The sequence below is a fragment of the Hypanus sabinus genome, chromosome 31 (genome assembly GCF_030144855.1).
Source record: "Hypanus sabinus isolate sHypSab1 chromosome 31, sHypSab1.hap1, whole genome shotgun sequence".
Taxonomy (NCBI): domain Eukaryota; kingdom Metazoa; phylum Chordata; class Chondrichthyes; order Myliobatiformes; family Dasyatidae; genus Hypanus; species Hypanus sabinus.
Window position 1 is genome coordinate 35,714,196 of NC_082736.1, and position 22,500 is coordinate 35,736,695.

The 22,500-nt window shown below is 57.0% G+C and overlaps 1 protein-coding gene across 4 annotated transcripts in view; it reads right to left on the reverse strand.

Moving 5' to 3' along the window:
• The window catches only part of LOC132384086 (calpain-1 catalytic subunit-like), a 108,060-nt gene that overhangs the window by 22,819 nt on the left and 62,741 nt on the right, over positions 1 to 22,500 (reverse strand). For all 4 annotated transcript variants that reach the window (XM_059955418.1, XM_059955416.1, XM_059955419.1 and 1 more), the window contains one exon: positions 21,012 to 21,086. In XM_059955418.1, coding sequence (XP_059811401.1) covers positions 21,012 to 21,086 — 75 coding nt within the window. The remainder of the gene's footprint in view (positions 1 to 21,011; positions 21,087 to 22,500) is intronic.

The window sequence follows — 22,500 nt, forward strand, 5'->3', positions numbered from 1 at the left end:
CCGACAGACTTCACACACCCTCCGACATCTCCCACACACACCCAACACAGACATCACACACCCTCCGACATCTCCCACACACCCAACACAGACATCACACACCCTCCGACATCTCCCACACACCCAACACAGACTTCACACACCCTCCGACATCTCCCACACACACCCAACACAGACATCACACACCCTCCGACATCTCCCACTCCGACATCTCCCACACACACCCAACACAGACTTCACACACCCTCCGACATCTCCCACTCCGACATCTCCCACACACACCCAACACAGACTTCACACACCCTCCGACATCTCCCACACACACCCGACAGACTTCACACACCCTCCGACATCTCCCACACACCCAACACAGACTTCACACACCCTCCGACATCTCCCACACACACCCGACAGACTTCACACACCCTCCGACATCTCCCACACACCCCCGACACAGACTTCACACACCCTCCGACATCTCCCACACACACCCGACACAGACTTCACACACCCTCCGACATCTCCCACACACACCCGACAGACTTCACACACCCTCCGACATCTCCCACACACACCCGACAGACTTCACACACCCTCCGACATCTCCCACACACACCCGACACAGACTTCACACACCCTCCGACATCTCCCACCCACACCCAACACAGACTTCACACACCCTCCGACATCTCCCACACACCCAACACAGACTTCACACACCCTCCGACATCTCCCACACACACCCGACACAGACTTCACACACCCTCCGACATCTCCCACACACACCCGACACAGACTTCACACACCCTCCGACATCTCCCACACACACCCGATACAGACATCACACACCCTCCGACATCTCCCACACACACCCGACACAGACATCACACACCCTCCGACATCTCCCACTCCGACATCTCCCACACACACCCGACACAGACATCACACACCCTCCGACATCTCCCACACACACCCAACACAGACTTCACACACCCTCCGACATCTCCCACACACACCCGACACAGACTTCACACACCCTCCGACATCTCCCACTCTGACATCTCCCACACACACCCGACACAGACTTCACACACCCTCCGACATCTCCCACACACCCAACACAGACATCACACACCCTCCGACATCTCCCACACACCCAACACAGACTTCACACACCCTCCGACATCTCCCACACACACCCAACACAGACATCACACACCCTCCGACATCTCCCACTCCGACATCTCCCACACACACCCAACACAGACTTCACACACCCTCCGACATCTCCCACTCCGACATCTCCCACACACACCCAACACAGACTTCACACACCCTCCGACATCTCCCACACACACCCGACAGACTTCACACACCCTCCGACATCTCCCACACACCCAACACAGACTTCACACACCCTCCGACATCTCCCACACACACCCGACACAGACTTCACACACCCTCCGACATCTCCCACACACACCCGACACAGACTTCACACACCCTCCGACATCTCCCACACACACCCGACACAGACTTCACACACCCTCCGACATCTCCCACACACACCCGACACAGACTTCACACACCCTCCGACATCTCCCACACACCCAACACAGACTTCACACACCCTCCGACATCTCCCACACACACCCGACACAGACTTCACACACCCTCCGACATCTCCCACACACACCCGACACAGACTTCACACACCCTCCGACATCTCCCACTCCGACATCTCCCACACACACCCGACACAGACTTCACACACCCTCCGACATCTCCCACACACACCCGACACAGACATCACACACCCTCCGACATCTCCCACACACACCCAACACAGACTTCACACACCCTCCGACATCTCCCACACACCCGACACAGACTTCACACACCCTCCGACATCTCCCACACACACCCGACACAGACTTCACACACCCTCCGACATCTCCACTCCGACATCTCCCACACACACCCGACACAGACTTCACACACCCTCCGACATCTCCCACACACACCCGACACAGACTTCACACACCCTCCGACATCTCCCACCCACCCGACACAGACTTCACACACCCTCCGACATCTCCCACACACACCCGACACAGACTTCACACACCCTCCGACATCTCCCACTCCGACATCTCCCACACACACCCGACACAGACTTCACACACCCTCCGACATCTCCCACACACACCCGACACAGACTTCACACACGCTCCAACATCTCCCACACACACCCGACACAGACTTCACACACCCTCCGACATCTCCCACCCACACCCGACACAGACTTCACACACCCTCCGACATCTCCCACACACCCACCACAGACTTCACACACCCTCCGACATCTCCCACACACACCCGACACAGACTTCACACACCCTCCGACATCTCCCACACACACCCGACACAGACATCACACACCCTCCGACATCTCCCACACACACCCAACACAGACTTCACACACCCTCCGACATCTCCCACACCCACCCGACACAGACTTCACACACCCTCCGACATCTCCCACACACACCCGACACAGACATCACACACCCTCCGACATCTCCCACACACCCAACACAGACTTCACACACCCTCCGACATCTCCCACACACACCCAACACAGACTTCACACACCCTCCGACATCTCCCACACACCCAACACAGACTTCACACACCCTCCGACATCTCCCACACACCCAACACAGACATCACACACCCTCCGACATCTCCCACACACACCCGACAGACTTCACACACCCTCCGACATCTCCCACACACCCAACACAGACTTCACACACCCTCCGACATCTCCACACACACCCAACACAGACTTCACACACCCTCCGACATCTCCCACACACACCCGACACAGACATCACACACCCTCCGACATCTCCCACACACCCGACACAGACTTCACACACCCTCCGACATCTCCCACACACACCCGACACAGACATCACACACCCTCCGACATCTCCCACACACACCCGACAGACTTCACACACCCTCCGACATCTCCCACACACACCCGACAGACTTCACACACCCTCCGACATCTCCCACACACACCCAACACAGACTTCACACACCCTCCGACATCTCCCACACACACCCGACACAGACATCACACACCCTCCGACATCTCCCACACACACCCAACACAGACTTCACACACCCTCCGACATCTCCCACACACCCGACACAGACTTCACACACCCTCCGACATCTCCCACACACCCAACACAGACTTCACACACCCTCCGACATCTCCCACACACACACAACACAGACTTCACACACCCTCCGACATCTCCCACACACCCGACACAGACATCACACACCCTCCGACATCTCCCACACACACCCGACACAGACTTCACACACCCTCCGACATCTCCCACACACCCAACACAGACTTCACACACCCTCCGACATCTCCCACACACACCAAACACAGACTTCACACACCCTCCGACATCTCCCACACACCCGACACAGACTTCACACACCCTCCGACATCTCCCACACACACCCGACAGACTTCACACACCCTCCGACATCTCCCACACACACCCAACACAGACTTCACACACCCTCCGACATCTCCCACACACACCCGACACAGACATCACACACCCTCCGACATCTCCCACACACACCCAACACAGACTTCACACACCCTCCGACATCTCCCACACACCCGACACAGACTTCACACACCCTCCGACATCTCCCACTCCGACATCTCCCACACACACCCAACACAGACTTCACACACCCTCCGACATCTCCCACACACACCCAACACAGACTTCACACACCCTCCGACATCTCCCACACACACCCAACACAGACTTCACACACCCTCCGACATCTCCCACACACCCGACACAGACTTCACACACCCTCCGACATCTCCCACACACACCCAACACAGACTTCACACACCCTCCGACATCTCCCACACACACCCGACAGAGACATCACACACCCTCCGACATCTCCCACACACCCGACACAGACATCACACACCCTCCGACATCTCCCACACACACCCGACACAGACTTCACACACCCTCCGACATCTCCCACACACCCAACACAGACTTCACACACCCTCCGACATCACCCACACACACCCAACACAGACATCACACACCCTCCGACATCTCCCACACACACCCGACACAGACTTCACACACCCTCCGACATCTCCCACACCCACCCGACACAGACTTCACACACCCTCTGACATCTCCCACCCACCCAACACAGACTTCACACACCCTCCGACATCTCCCACACACACCCAACACAGACTTCACACACCCTCCGACATCTCCCACACACCCAACACAGACTTCACACACCCTCCGACATCTCCCACACACACCCGACACAGACTTCACACACCCTCCGACATCTCCCACTCCGACATCTCCCACACACACCCGACACAGACTTCACACACCCTCCGACATCTCCCACACACACCCGACACAGACTTCACACACCCCCCGACATCTCCCACCCACCCGACACAGACTTCACACACCCTCCGACATCTCCCACACACACCCGACACAGACTTCACACACCCTCCGACATCTCCCACTCCGACATCTCCCACACACACCCGACACAGACTTCACACACCCTCCGACATCTCCCACACACACCCGACACAGACTTCACACACGCTCCAACATCTCCCACACACACCCGACACAGACTTCACACACCCTCCGACATCTCCCACCCACACCCGACACAGACTTCACACACCCTCCGACATCTCCCACACACCCAACACAGACTTCACACACCCTCCGACATCTCCCACACACACCCGACACAGACTTCACACACCCTCCGACATCTCCCACACACACCCGACACAGACATCACACACCCTCCGACATCTCCCACACACACCCAACACAGACTTCACACACCCTCCGACATCTCCCACACCCACCCGACACAGACTTCACACACCCTCCGACATCTCCCACACACACCCGACACAGACATCACACACCCTCCGACATCTCCCACACACCCAACACAGACTTCACACACCCTCCGACATCTCCCACACACACCCAACACAGACTTCACACACCCTCCGACATCTCCCACACACCCAACACAGACTTCACACACCCTCCGACATCTCCCACACACCCAACACAGACATCACACACCCTCCGACATCTCCCACACACACCCGACAGACTTCACACACCCTCCGACATCTCCCACACACCCAACACAGACTTCACACACCCTCCGACATCTCCCACACACCCAACACAGACTTCACACACCCTCCGACATCTCCCACACACACCCGACACAGACATCACACACCCTCCGACATCTCCCACACACACCCGACAGACTTCACACACCCTCCGACATCTCCCACACACACCCGACACAGACTTCACACACCCTCCGACATCTCCCACACACACCCGACACAGTCTTCACACACCCTCCGACATCTCCCACTCCGACATCTCCCACACACACCCGACACAGACTTCACACACCCTCCGACATCTCCCACACACACCCGACACAGACTTCACACACCCTCCGACATCTCCCACACACCCAACACAGACTTCACACACCCTCCGACATCTCCCACACACACCCGACACAGACTTCACACACCCTCCGACATCTCCCACACACACCCGACAGACTTCACACACCCTCCGACATCTCCCACACACACCCAACACAGACTTCACACACCCTCCGACATCTCCCACACACACCCGACACAGACATCACACACCCTCCGACATCTCCCACACACACCCAACACAGACTTCACACACCCTCCGACATCTCCCACACACCCGACACAGACTTCACACACCCTCCGACATCTCCCACACACCCAACACAGACTTCACACACCCTCCGACATCTCCCACACACACACAACACAGACTTCACACACCCTCCGACATCTCCCACACACCCGACACAGACATCACACACCCTCCGACATCTCCCACACACACCCGACACAGACTTCACACACCCTCCGACATCTCCCACACACCCAACACAGACTTCACACACCCTCCGACATCTCCCACACACACCCAACACAGACTTCACACACCCTCCGACATCTCCCACACACCCGACACAGACTTCACACACCCTCCGACATCTCCCACACACACCCGACAGACTTCACACACCCTCCGACATCTCCCACACACACCCAACACAGACTTCACACACCCTCCGACATCTCCCACACACACCCGACACAGACATCACACACCCTCCGACATCTCCCACACACACCCAACACAGACTTCACACACCCTCCGACATCTCCCACACACACCGACACAGACTTCACACACCCTCCGACATCTCCCACTCCGACATCTCCCACACACACCCAACACAGACTTCACACACCCTCCGACATCTCCCACACACACCCAACACAGACTTCACACACCCTCCGACATCTCCCACACACACCCAACACAGACTTCACACACCCTCCGACATCTCCCACACACCCGACACAGACTTCACACACCCTCCGACATCTCCCACACACACCCAACACAGACTTCACACACCCTCCGACATCTCCCACACACACCCGACAGAGACATCACACACCCTCCGACATCTCCCACACACCCGACACAGACATCACACACCCTCCGACATCTCCCACACACACCCGACACAGACTTCACACACCCTCCGACATCTCCCACACACCCAACACAGACTTCACACACCCTCCGACATCACCCACACACACCCAACACAGACATCACACACCCTCCGACATCTCCCACACACACCCGACACAGACTTCACACACCCTCCGACATCTCCCACACCCACCCGACACAGACTTCACACACCCTCCGACATCTCCCACCCACCCAACACAGACTTCACACACCCTCCGACATCTCCCACACACACCCAACACAGACTTCACAGACCCTCCGACATCTCCCACACACACCGGACAGACTTCACACACCCTCCGACATCTCCCACACACACCCGACACAGACATCACACACCCTCCGACATCTCCCACACACCCGACACAGACTTCACACACCCTCCGACATCTCCCACACACACCCGACACAGACATCACACACCCTCCGACATCTCCCACACACCCGACACAGACTTCACACACCCTCCGACATCTCCCACACACACCCAACACAGACTTCACACACCCTCCGACATCTCCACACACACCCGACACAGACTTCACACACCCTCCGACATCTCCCACACACACCCAACACAGACTTCACACACCCTCCGACATCTCCCACACACACCCGACACAGACTTCACACACCCTCCGACATCTCCCACACACACCCAACACAGACATCACACACCCTCCGACATCTCCCACACACACCCGACACAGACTTCACACACCCTCCGACATCTCCCACACCCACCCAACACAGACTTCACACACCCTCCGACATCTCCCACACACACCCGACACAGACTTCACACACCCTCCGACATCTCCCACACACACCCGACAGACTTCACACACCCTCCGACATCTCCCACACACCCAACACAGACATCACACACCCTCCGACATCTCCCACACACACCCGACACAGACATCACACACCCTCCGACATCTCCCACACACCCAACACAGACATCACACACCCTCCGACATCTCCCACTCCGACATCTCCCACACACACCCGACACAGACTTCACACACCCTCCGACATCTCCCACACACACCCGACAGACTTCACACACCCTCCGACATCTCCCACACACACCCGACAGACTTCACACACCCTCCGACATCTCCCACACACACCCGACACAGACTTCACACACCCTCCGACATCTCCCACACACACCCGACACAGACTTCACACACCCTCCGACATCTCCCACACACACCCGACACAGACTTCACACACCCTCCGACATCTCCCACTCCGACATCTCCCACACACACCCAACACAGACATCACACACCCTCCGACATCTCCCACACACACCCGACACAGACTTCACACACCCTCCGACATCTCCCACTCCGACATCTCCCACACACACCCGACACAGACTTCACACACCCTCCGACATCTCCCACTCCGACATCTCCCACACACCCGACACAGACATCACACACCCTCCGACATCTCCCACACACACCCAACAGACTTCACACACCCTCCGACATCTCCCACACACACCCGACACAGACTTCACACACCCTCCGACATCTCCCACACACCCAACACAGACTTCACACACCCTCCGACATCTCCCACTCCGACATCTCCCACACACACCCAACAGACTTCACACACCCTCCGACATCTCCCACACACACCCGACACAGACTTCACACACCCTCCGACATCTCCCACACACACCCAACACAGACATCACACACCCTCCGACATCTCCCACACACACCCGACACAGACATCACACACCCTCCGACATCTCCCACAGACACCCGACACAGACTTCACACACCCTCCGACATCTCCCACACACACCCGACAGACTTCACACACCCTCCGACATCTCCCACACACACCCGACACAGACATCACACACCCTCCGACATCTCCCACACACACCCGACACAGACTTCACACACCCTCCGACATCTCCCACACACACCCAACACAGACTTCACACACCCTCCGACATCTCCCACACACACCCAACACAGAATTCACACACCCTCCGACATCTCCCACACACACCCAACACAGACTTCACACACCCTCCGACATCTCCCACACACACCCAACACAGACTTCACACACCCTCCGACATCTCCCACACACCCAACACAGACTTCACACACCCTCCGACATCTCCCACACACACCCGACAGACTTCACACACCCTCCGACATCTCCCACACACACCCGACACAGACTTCACACACCCTCCGACATCTCCCACCCACACCCAACACAGACTTCACACACCCTCCGACATCTCCCACACACCCAACACAGACTTCACACACCCTCCGACATCTCCCACACACACCCGACACAGACTTCACACACCCTCCGACATCTCCCACACACACCCGACACAGACTTCACACACCCTCCGACATCTCCCACACACACCCGATACAGACATCACACACCCTCCGACATCTCCCACACACACCCGACACAGACATCACACACCCTCCGACATCTCCCACTCCGACATCTCCCACACACACCCGACACAGACATCACACACCCTCCGACATCTCCCACACACACCCAACACAGACTTCACACACCCTCCGACATCTCCCACACACACCCGACACAGACTTCACACACCCTCCGACATCTCCCACTCTGACATCTCCCACACACACCCGACACAGACTTCACACACCCTCCGACATCTCCCACACACCCGACACAGACTTCACACACCCTCCGACATCTCCCACACACACCCAACACAGACATCACACACCCTCCGACATCTCCCACACACCCAACACAGACATCACACACCCTCCGACATCTCCCACACACCCAACACAGACTTCACACACCCTCCGACATCTCCCACACACACCCAACACAGACATCACACACCCTCCGACATCTCCCACTCCGACATCTCCCACACACACCCAACACAGACTTCACACACCCTCCGACATCTCCCACTCCGACATCTCCCACACACACCCAACACAGACTTCACACACCCTCCGACATCTCCCACACACACCCGACAGACTTCACACACCCTCCGACATCTCCCACACACCCAACACAGACTTCACACACCCTCCGACATCTCCCACACACACCCGACACAGACTTCACACACCCTCCCACATCTCCCACACACACCCGACACAGACTTCACACACCCTCCGACATCTCCCACACACACCCGACACAGACTTCACACACCCTCCGACATCTCCCACACACACCCGACACAGACTTCACACACCCTCCGACATCTCCCACACACCCAACACAGACTTCACACACCCTCCGACATCTCCCACACACACCCGACACAGACTTCACACACCCTCCGACATCTCCCACACACACCCGACACAGACTTCACACACCCTCCGACATCTCCCACTCCGACATCTCCCACACACACCCGACACAGACTTCACACACCCTCCGACATCTCCCACACACACCCGACACAGACATCACACACCCTCCGACATCTCCCACACACACCCAACACAGACTTCACACACCCTCCGACATCTCCCACACACCCGACACAGACTTCACACACCCTCCGACATCTCCCACACACACCCGACACAGACTTCACACACCCTCCGACATCTCCCACTCCGACATCTCCCACACACACCCGACACAGACTTCACACACCCTCCGACATCTCCCACACACACCCGACACAGACTTCACACACCCTCCGACATCTCCCACCCACCCGACACAGACTTCACACACCCTCCGACATCTCCCACACACACCCGACACAGACTTCACACACCCTCCGACATCTCCCACTCCGACATCTCCCACACACACCCGACACAGACTTCACACACCCTCCGACATCTCCCACACACACCCGACACAGACTTCACACACGCTCCAACATCTCCCACACACACCCGACACAGACTTCACACACCCTCCGACATCTCCCACCCACACCCGACACAGACTTCACACACCCTCCGACATCTCCCACACACCCAACACAGACTTCACACACCCTCCGACATCTCCCACACACACCCGACACAGACTTCACACACCCTCCGACATCTCCCACACACACCCGACACAGACATCACACACCCTCCGACATCTCCCACACACACCCAACACAGACTTCACACACCCTCCGACATCTCCCACACCCACCCGACACAGACTTCACACACCCTCCGACATCTCCCACACACACCCGACACAGACATCACACACCCTCCGACATCTCCCACACACCCAACACAGACTTCACACACCCTCCGACATCTCCCACACACACCCAACACAGACTTCACACACCCTCCGACATCTCCCACACACCCAACACAGACTTCACACACCCTCCGACATCTCCCACACACCCAACACAGACATCACACACCCTCCGACATCTCCCACACACACCCGACAGACTTCACACACCCTCCGACATCTCCCACACACCCAACACAGACTTCACACACCCTCCGACATCTCCCACACACCCAACACAGACTTCACACACCCTCCGACATCTCCCACACACACCCGACACAGACATCACACACCCTCCGACATCTCCCACACACCCGACACAGACTTCACACACCCTCCGACATCTCCCACACACACCCGACACAGACATCACACACCCTCCGACATCTCCCACACACACCCGACAGACTTCACACACCCTCCGACATCTCCCACACACACCCGACAGACTTCACACACCCTCCGACATCTCCCACACACACCCAACACAGACTTCACACACCCTCCGACATCTCCCACACACACCCGACACAGACATCACACACCCTCCGACATCTCCCACACACACCCGACACAGACTTCACACACCCTCCGACATCTCCCACACACCCGACACAGACTTCACACACCCTCCGACATCTCCCACACACCCAACACAGACTTCACACACCCTCCGACATCTCCCACACACACACAACACAGACTTCACACACCCTCCGACATCTCCCACACACCCGACACAGACATCACACACCCTCCGACATCTCCCACACACCCGACACAGACTTCACACACCCTCCGACATCTCCCACACACACCCGACAGACTTCACACACCCTCCGACATCTCCCACACACACCCAACACAGACTTCACACACCCTCCGACATCTCCCACACACACCCGACACAGACATCACACACCCTCCGACATCTCCCACACACACCCAACACAGACTTCACACACCCTCCAACATCTCCCACACACCCGACACAGACTTCACACACCCTCCGACATCTCCCACTCCGACATCTCCCACACACACCCAACACAGACTTCACACACCCTCCGACATCTCCCACACACACCCAACACAGACTTCACACACCCTCCGACATCTCCCACACACACCCAACACAGACTTCACACACCCTCCGACATCTCCCACACACCCGACACAGACTTCACACACCCTCCGACATCTCCCACACACACCCAACACAGACTTCACACACCCTCCGACATCTCCCACACACACCCGACAGAGACATCACACACCCTCCGACATCTCCCACACACCCGACACAGACATCACACACCCTCCGACATCTCCCACACACACCCGACACAGACTTCACACACCCTCCGACATCTCCCACACACCCAACACAGACTTCACACACCCTCCGACATCACCCACACACACCCAACACAGACATCACACACCCTCCGACATCTCCCACACACACCCGACACAGACTTCACACACCCTCCGACATCTCCCACACCCACCCGACACAGACTTCACACACCCTCCGACATCTCCCACCCACCCAACACAGACTTCACACACCCTCCGACATCTCCCACACACACCCAACACAGACTTCACACACCCTCCGACATCTCCCACACACCCAACACAGACTTCACACACCCTCCGACATCTCCCACACACACCCGACACAGACTTCACACACCCTCCGACATCTCCCACTCCGACATCTCCCACACACACCCGACACAGACTTCACACACCCTCCGACATCTCCCACACACACCCGACACAGACTTCACACACCCTCCGACATCTCCCACCCACCCGACACAGACTTCACACACCCTCCGACATCTCCCACACACACCCGACACAGACTTCACACACCCTCCGACATCTCCCACTCCGACATCTCCCACACACACCCGACACAGACTTCACACACCCTCCGACATCTCCCACACACACCCGACACAGACTTCACACACGCTCCAACATCTCCCACACACACCCGACACAGACTTCACACACCCTCCGACATCTCCCACCCACACCCGACACAGACTTCACACACCCTCCGACATCTCCCACACACCCAACACAGACTTCACACACCCTCCGACATCTCCCACACACACCCGACACAGACTTCACACACCCTCCGACATCTCCCACACACACCCGACACAGACATCACACACCCTCCGACATCTCCCACACACACCCAACACAGACTTCACACACCCTCCGACATCTCCCACACCCACCCGACACAGACTTCACACACCCTCCGACATCTCCCACACACACCCGACACAGACATCACACACCCTCCGACATCTCCCACACACCCAACACAGACTTCACACACCCTCCGACATCTCCCACACACACCCAACACAGACTTCACACACCCTCCGACATCTCCCACACACCCAACACAGACTTCACACACCCTCCGACATCTCCCACACACCCAACACAGACATCACACACCCTCCGACATCTCCCACACACACCCGACAGACTTCACACACCCTCCGACATCTCCCACACACCCAACACAGACTTCACACACCCTCCGACATCTCCCACACACCCAACACAGACTTCACACACCCTCCGACATCTCCCACACACACCCGACACAGACATCACACACCCTCCGACATCTCCCACACACCCGACACAGACTTCACACACCCTCCGACATCTCCCACACACACCCGACACAGACATCACACACCCTCCGACATCTCCCACACACACCCGACAGACTTCACACACGCTCCGACATCTCCCACACACACCCGACACAGACTTCACACACCCTCCGACATCTCCCACACACACCCGACACAGTCTTCACACACCCTCCGACATCTCCCACTCCGACATCTCCCACACACACCCGACACAGACTTCACACACCCTCCGACATCTCCCACACACACCCGACACAGACTTCACACACCCTCCGACATCTCCCACACACCCAACACAGACTTCACACACCCTCCGACATCTCCCACACACACCCGACACAGACTTCACACACCCTCCGACATCTCCCACACACACCCGACAGACTTCACACACCCTCCGACATCTCCCACACACACCCAACACAGACTTCACACACCCTCCGACATCTCCCACACACACCCGACACAGACATCACACACCCTCCGACATCTCCCACACACACCCAACACAGACTTCACACACCCTCCGACATCTCCCACACACCCGACACAGACTTCACACACCCTCCGACATCTCCCACACACCCAACACAGACTTCACACACCCTCCGACATCTCCCACACACACACAACACAGACTTCACACACCCTCCGACATCTCCCACACACCCGACACAGACATCACACACCCTCCGACATCTCCCACACACACCCGACACAGACTTCACACACCCTCCGACATCTCCCACACACCCAACACAGACTTCACACACCCTCCGACATCTCCCACACACACCCAACACAGACTTCACACACCCTCCGACATCTCCCACACACCCGACACAGACTTCACACACCCTCCGACATCTCCCACACACACCCGACAGACTTCACACACCCTCCGACATCTCCCACACACACCCAACACAGACTTCACACACCCTCCGACATCTCCCACACACACCCGACACAGACATCACACACCCTCCGACATCTCCCACACACACCCAACACAGACTTCACACACCCTCCGACATCTCCCACACACCCGACACAGACTTCACACACCCTCCGACATCTCCCACTCCGACATCTCCCACACACACCCAACACAGACTTCACACACCCTCCGACATCTCCCACACACACCCAACACAGACTTCACACACCCTCCGACATCTCCCACACACACCCAACACAGACTTCACACACCCTCCGACATCTCCCACACACCCGACACAGACTTCACACACCCTCCGACATCTCCCACACACACCCAACACAGACTTCACACACCCTCCGACATCTCCCACACACACCCGACAGAGACATCACACACCCTCCGACATCTCCCACACACCCGACACAGACATCACACACCCTCCGACATCTCCCACACACACCCGACACAGACTTCACACACCCTCCGACATCTCCCACACACCCAACACAGACTTCACACACCCTCCGACATCACCCACACACACCCAACACAGACATCACACACCCTCCGACATCTCCCACACACACCCGACACAGACTTCACACACCCTCCGACATCTCCCACACCCACCCGACACAGACTTCACACACCCTCCGACATCTCCCACCCACCCAACACAGACTTCACACACCCTCCGACATCTCCCACACACACCCAACACAGACTTCACACACCCTCCGACATCTCCCACACACACCGGACAGACTTCACACACCCTCCGACATCTCCCACACACACCCGACACAGACATCACACACCCTCCGACATCTCCCACACACCCGACACAGACTTCACACACCCTCCGACATCTCCCACACACACCCGACACAGACATCACACACCCTCCGACATCTCCCACACACCCGACACAGACTTCACACACCCTCCGACATCTCCCACACACACCCAACACAGACTTCACACACCCTCCGACATCTCCCACACACACCCGACACAGACTTCACACACCCTCCGACATCTCCCACACACACCCAACACAGACTTCACACACCCTCCGACATCTCCCACACACACCCGACACAGACTTCACACACCCTCCGACATCTCCCACACACACCCAACACAGACATCACACACCCTCCGACATCTCCCACACACACCCGACACAGACTTCACACACCCTCCGACATCTCCCACACCCACCCAACACAGACTTCACACACCCTCCGACATCTCCCACACACACCCGACACAGACTTCACACACCCTCCGACATCTCCCACACACACCCGACAGACTTCACACACCCTCCGACATCTCCCACACACCCAACACAGACATCACACACCCTCCGACATCTCCCACACACACCCGACACAGACTTCACACACCCTCCGACATCTCCCACACACACCCGACACAGACTTCACACACCCTCCGACATCTCCCACTCCGACATCTCCCACACACACCCAACACAGACATCACACACCCTCCGACATCTCCCACACACACCCGACACAGACTTCACACACCCTCCGACATCTCCCACTCCGACATCTCCCACACACACCCGACACAGACTTCACACACCCTCCGACATCTCCCACTCCGACATCTCCCACACACCCGACACAGACATCACACACCCTCCGACATCTCCCACACACACCCAACAGACTTCACACACCCTCCGACATCTCCCACACACACCCGACACAGACTTCACACACCCTCCGACATCTCCCACACACCCAACACAGACTTCACACACCCTCCGACATCTCCCACTCCGACATCTCCCACACACACCCAACAGACTTCACACACCCTCCGACATCTCCCACACACACCCGACACAGACTTCACACACCCTCCGACATCTCCCACACACACCCAACACAGACATCACACACCCTCCGACATCTCCCACACACACCCGACACAGACATCACACACCCTCCGACATCTCCCACACACACCCGACACAGACTTCACACACCCTCCGACATCTCCCACACACACCCGACAGACTTCACACACCCTCCGACATCTCCCACACACACCCGACACAGACATCACACACCCTCCGACATCTCCCACACACACCCGACACAGACTTCACACACCCTCCGACATCTCCCACACACACCCAACACAGACTTCACACACCCTCCGACATCTCCCACACACACCCAACACAGAATTCACACACCCTCCGACATCTCCCACACCGACATCTCCCACACACACCCAACACAGACATCACACACCCTCCGACATGTCCCACACCCACCCGACACAGACTTCACACACCCTCCGACATCTCCCACACACACCCGACACAGACTTCACACACCCTCCGACATCTCCCACACACACCCGACACAGACTTCACACACCCTCCGACATCTCCCACACACACCCAACACAGACATCACACACCCTCCGACATCTCCCACACACACCCGACACAGACTTCACACACCCTCCGACATCTCCCACACACACCCGACACAGACTTCACACACCCTCCGACATCTCCCACTCCGACATCTCCCACACACCCGACACAGACATCACACACCCTCCGACATCTCCCACACACACCCAACACAGACTTCACACTCCCTCCGACATCTCCCACACACACCCAACACAGAATTCACACACCCTCCGACATCTCCCACACCGACATCTCCCACACACACCCAACACAGACATCACACACCCTCCGACATGTCCCACACCCACCCGACACAGACTTCACACACCCTCCGACATCTCCCACACACACCCGACACAGACTTCACACACCCTCCGACATCTCCCACACACACCCGACACAGACTTCACACACCCTCCGACATCTCCCACACACACCCAACACAGACATCACACACCCTCCGACATCTCCCACACACACCCGACACAGACTTCACACACCCTCCGACATCTCCCACTCCGACATCTCCCACACACACCCGACACAGACTTCACACACCCTCCGACATCTCCCACTCCGACATCTCCCACACACCCGACACAGACATCACACACCCTCCGACATCTCCCACACACACCCAACAGACTTCACACACCCTCTGACATCTCCCACACACACCCGACACAGACTTCACACACCCTCCGACATCTCCCACACACCCAACACAGACTTCACACACCCTCCGACATCTCCCACTCCGACATCTCCCACACACACCCAACAGACTTCACACACCCTCCGACATCTCCCACACACACCCGACACAGACTTCACACACCCTCCGACATCTCCCACACACACCCAACACAGACATCACACACCCTCCGACATCTCCCACACACACCCGACACAGACATCACACACCCTCCGACATCTCCCACACACACCCGACACAGACTTCACACACCCTCCGACATCTGCCACACACACCCGACAGACTTCACACACCCTCCGACATCTCCCACACACACCCGACACAGACATCACACACCCTCCGACATCTCCCACACACACCCGACACAGACTTCACACACCCTCCGACATCTCCCACACACACCCAACACAGACTTCACACACCCTCCGACATCTCCCACACACACCCAACACAGAATTCACACACCCTCCGACATCTCCCACACCGACATCTCCCACACACACCCAACACAGACATCACACACCCTCCGACATCTCCCACACCGACATCTCCCACACACACCCAACACAGACATCACACACCCTCCGACATCTCCCACACACACCCGACACAGTCTTCACACACCCTCCGACATGTCCCACACCCACCCGACACAGACTTCACACACCCTCCGACATCTCCCACACACACCCGACACAGACTTCACACACCCTCCGACATCTCCCACACACACCCGACACAGACTTCACACACCCTCCGACATCTCCCACACACACCCAACACAGACATCACACACCCTCCGACATCTCCCACACACACCCAACACAGACATCACACACCCTCCGACATGTCCCACACACACCCAACACAGACTTCACACACCCTCCGACATCTCCCACACACACCCAACACAGACTTCACACACCCTCCGACATCTCCCACTCCGACATCTCCCACACACACCCGACACAGACTTCACACACCCTCCGACATCTCCCACACACACCCGACACAGACTTCACACACCCTCCGACATCTCCCACACACACCCGACACAGACTTCACACACCCTCCGACATCTCCCACACACACCCGACACAGACTTCACACACCCTCCGACATCTCCCACACACACCCGACACAGACTTCACACACCCTCCGACATCTCCCACACACACCCGACACAGACTTCACACACCCTCCGACATCTCCCACACACACCCAACACAGACATCACACACCCTCCGACATGTCCCACACCCACCCGACACAGACTTCACACACCCTCCGACATCTCCCACACACACCCGACACAGACTTCACACACCCTCCGACATCTCCCACACACACCCGACACAGTCTTCACACACCCTCCGACATCTTCCACACACACAAAACACAGACATCACACACCCTCCGACATCTCCCACACACACCCGACAGACTTCACACACCCTCCGACATCTCCCACACACACCCGACAGACTTCACACACCCTCCGACATCTCCCACACACACCCAACACAGACTTCACACACCCTCTGACATCTCCCACACACACCCAAGGCAGATTGCAGAAATGGTTAACCAAATAGAGAATTTTATTTTAAGCCTGATCTTTGCTATCGCTGCTCTGGGAGAGTGTGATGGGATGGTGAGGAGGGAGCGTCACTCTGTGTCTGACCCCTGGAGTGTGTGATGGGACGGTGCGGAGGGAGCTTCACTCTGTGTCTGACCCCGGGAGTGTGTGATGGGACGGTGTGGAGGGAGCTTCACTCTGTGTCTGACCCCGGGAGTGTGTGATGGGACAGTGTGAAGGGAGATTCACTCTGTGTCTGATCCCGGGAGTGTGTGATGGGACGGTGCGGAGGGAGATTCACTCTGTGTCTGACCCCGGGAGTGTGTGATGGGACGGTGTGGAGGGAGCTTCACTCTGTGTCTGACCCCGGGAGTGGGCGATGGGACGGTGTGGAGGGAGCTTCACTCTGTGTCTGACCCCGGGAGTGGGCAATGGGACGGTGTGGAGGGAGATTCACTCTGTGTCTGACCCCGGAAGTGTGTGATGGGACAGTGGGGAGGAAGCTTCATTCTGTGTCTGACTCCGGGAGTGTGTGATGGGACAGTGTGGAGGGAGATTCACTCTGTGTCTGACCCCGGGAGTGTGTGATGGGACAGTGTGGAGGGAGATTCACTCTGTGTCTGACCCCGGGAGTGTGTGATGGAACGGTGTGGAGGGAGATTCACTCTGTGTCTGACCCCAGGAGTGTGTGATGGGACGGTGTGGAAGAAGCTTCACTCTGTGTCTGACCCCGGGAGTGTGTGATGGGACGGTGTGGAGGGAGCTTCACTCTGTGTCTGACCCCGGGAGTGTGTGATGGGACAGTGTGGAGGGAGATTCACTCTGTGTCTGACCCCGGGAGTGTGTGATGGGACGGTGTGGAGGGAGCTTCACTCTGTGTCTGACCCCGGGAGTGTGAGATGGGACGGTGCGGAGGGAGATTCACTCTGTGTCTGACCCCGGGAGTGTGTGATGGGACGGTGTGGAGGGAGATTCACTCTGTGTCTGACCCCGGGAGTGTGTGATGGGACGGTGTGGAGGGAGATTCACTCTGTGTCTGACCCCGGGAGTGTGTGATGGGACGGTGTGGAGGGAGCTTCACTCTGTGTCTGACCCCGGGAGTGTGTGATGGGACGGTGTGGAGGGAGATTCCCTCTGTGTCTGACCCCGGGTGTGTGAGATGGGACGGTGTGGAGGGAGCTTCACTCTGTGCCTAACCCCGGGAGTGTGTGATGGGACGGTGTGGAGGGAGCTTCACTCTGTGCCTAACCCCGGGAGTGTGTGATGGGACAGTGTGGAGGGAGCTTCTACTCTGTGTCTGACCCCGGGAGTGTGTGATGGGGCTGTGTGGAGGGAGCTTCACTCTGTGTCTGATCCTGGGAGTGTGAGATGGGTCTGTGTGGAGGGAGCTTCACTCTGTGTCTGACCCCGAGAGTGTGAGATGGGACGGTGTGGAGGGAGCATCACCGTGGTCAGTAAATCTGTGAGGCGGACGGTCCTCACCGCCTGACCGTGTTGCCTGCAGCCACGGTGAATCTGACACGTCAAACTCACCAGAACTCCCCGTCCTCCAACTTCACCTGCATCTCCCTGCGGTGGCCGGGATCGACGTGATTCCACTCACTGGATCTGTGGGAAAATGGGATTGAAGGGATGGTTGAAGTCCACCTGCATCCTACTGTACATACAGTATTGACAACCTAACAAAACGGCATTCCTCCTGGACCACGGTGCACCCACAGAACATCCATCACACCCGACACAGAAAACAAAATATTGCCACAAAGAAGTTAATACCATTCAAGATGCATGCAGTGCACAGCTGAGGTTAACAGGAAGCAGCTCGCTGTCCTGGTGACGAGACCTCGGTGGAGGCACTGTATTCGTCAGTCTCACAGCCTGGGGGAGGAAGCTGTTGCCCAGCCTGACAGTCCCAGTCCTGGTGCTCCTGTCCCTCCTCCCTGACGGTCGTGGGTCAGCGAGTTTGTGGGACCGGTGGGCCGGGATCCTGAACGATACTTTGGGCCCTACGTGTAGAACACTCCCGGTAAACGTCACAAATGTTGGGGTGCCGGGGTTAGAGACTCCGGTGAACCTCTCGGCTGTTTTTACTGTCCTCCGTTTCGGCTGTTCCTCACCCAGGTAATGGGAGGCATTGTCGAGAGCAGAGGACGGAACGGCAGTCATCACGGGCACGTCCAGTTTAAGGTGGTGCCAGTGAATCCTAGTGAGTTCTGGCTGGAGGCCGACACAGCGAGCAAAGCAACTGAATACTTCTAGCAAAGGGTCTAGTTTATCTAGCAAAGGGTCGTGGCAAACAGCGGTCTCTAGCATCCCTTTGGATTTCCAGGCAAGTGCATGTGGCAGAATGTGGTCGGGCTGCATAACACTACGGGCAGAAAACGCTGGTGGGAGTTGTGTACAGGCCACCTAACAGTAGTAGTGAGGTTGGGGATGGCATTAAACAGGAAACTAGAAATGTGCGCAATAAAGGAACAGTAATTATAATGGGTGACTTCAATCCACGTATAGATTGGGTGAACCAAATTGGTAAGGGTGCTGAGGAAGAGGATTGCTTGGAATGTATGCAGGATGGTTTTCTGAACCAACATGTCGAGGAACCAACTAGAGAGCAAGCCATTCTAGATTGGGTATTGAGCAACGAGGGAGGGTTAGTTAGCAATCTTGTCGTGTGAGGCCCCTTGGGTAAGACTGACCATAATATGGTGGAATTCTTCATTAAGATGGAGAGTGACATAGTTAATTCAGAAACAAAGGTTCTGAACTTAAAGAAGGGTAACTTTGAAGGTATGAGACGTGAATTAGCTAAGATAGACTGGCAAATGATACTTAAAGGGTTCACGGTGGATATGCAATGGCAAGCATTTAAAGATCGCATGGATGAACTACAACAATTGTTCATCGCAGTTTGGCAAAAGAATAAACCAGGGAAGGTAGTGCACCCATGGCTGACAAGGGAAATTAGGGATAGTATCAAGTCCAAAGAAACATATAAATTAGCAAAAAAAAGCAGCACACCTGA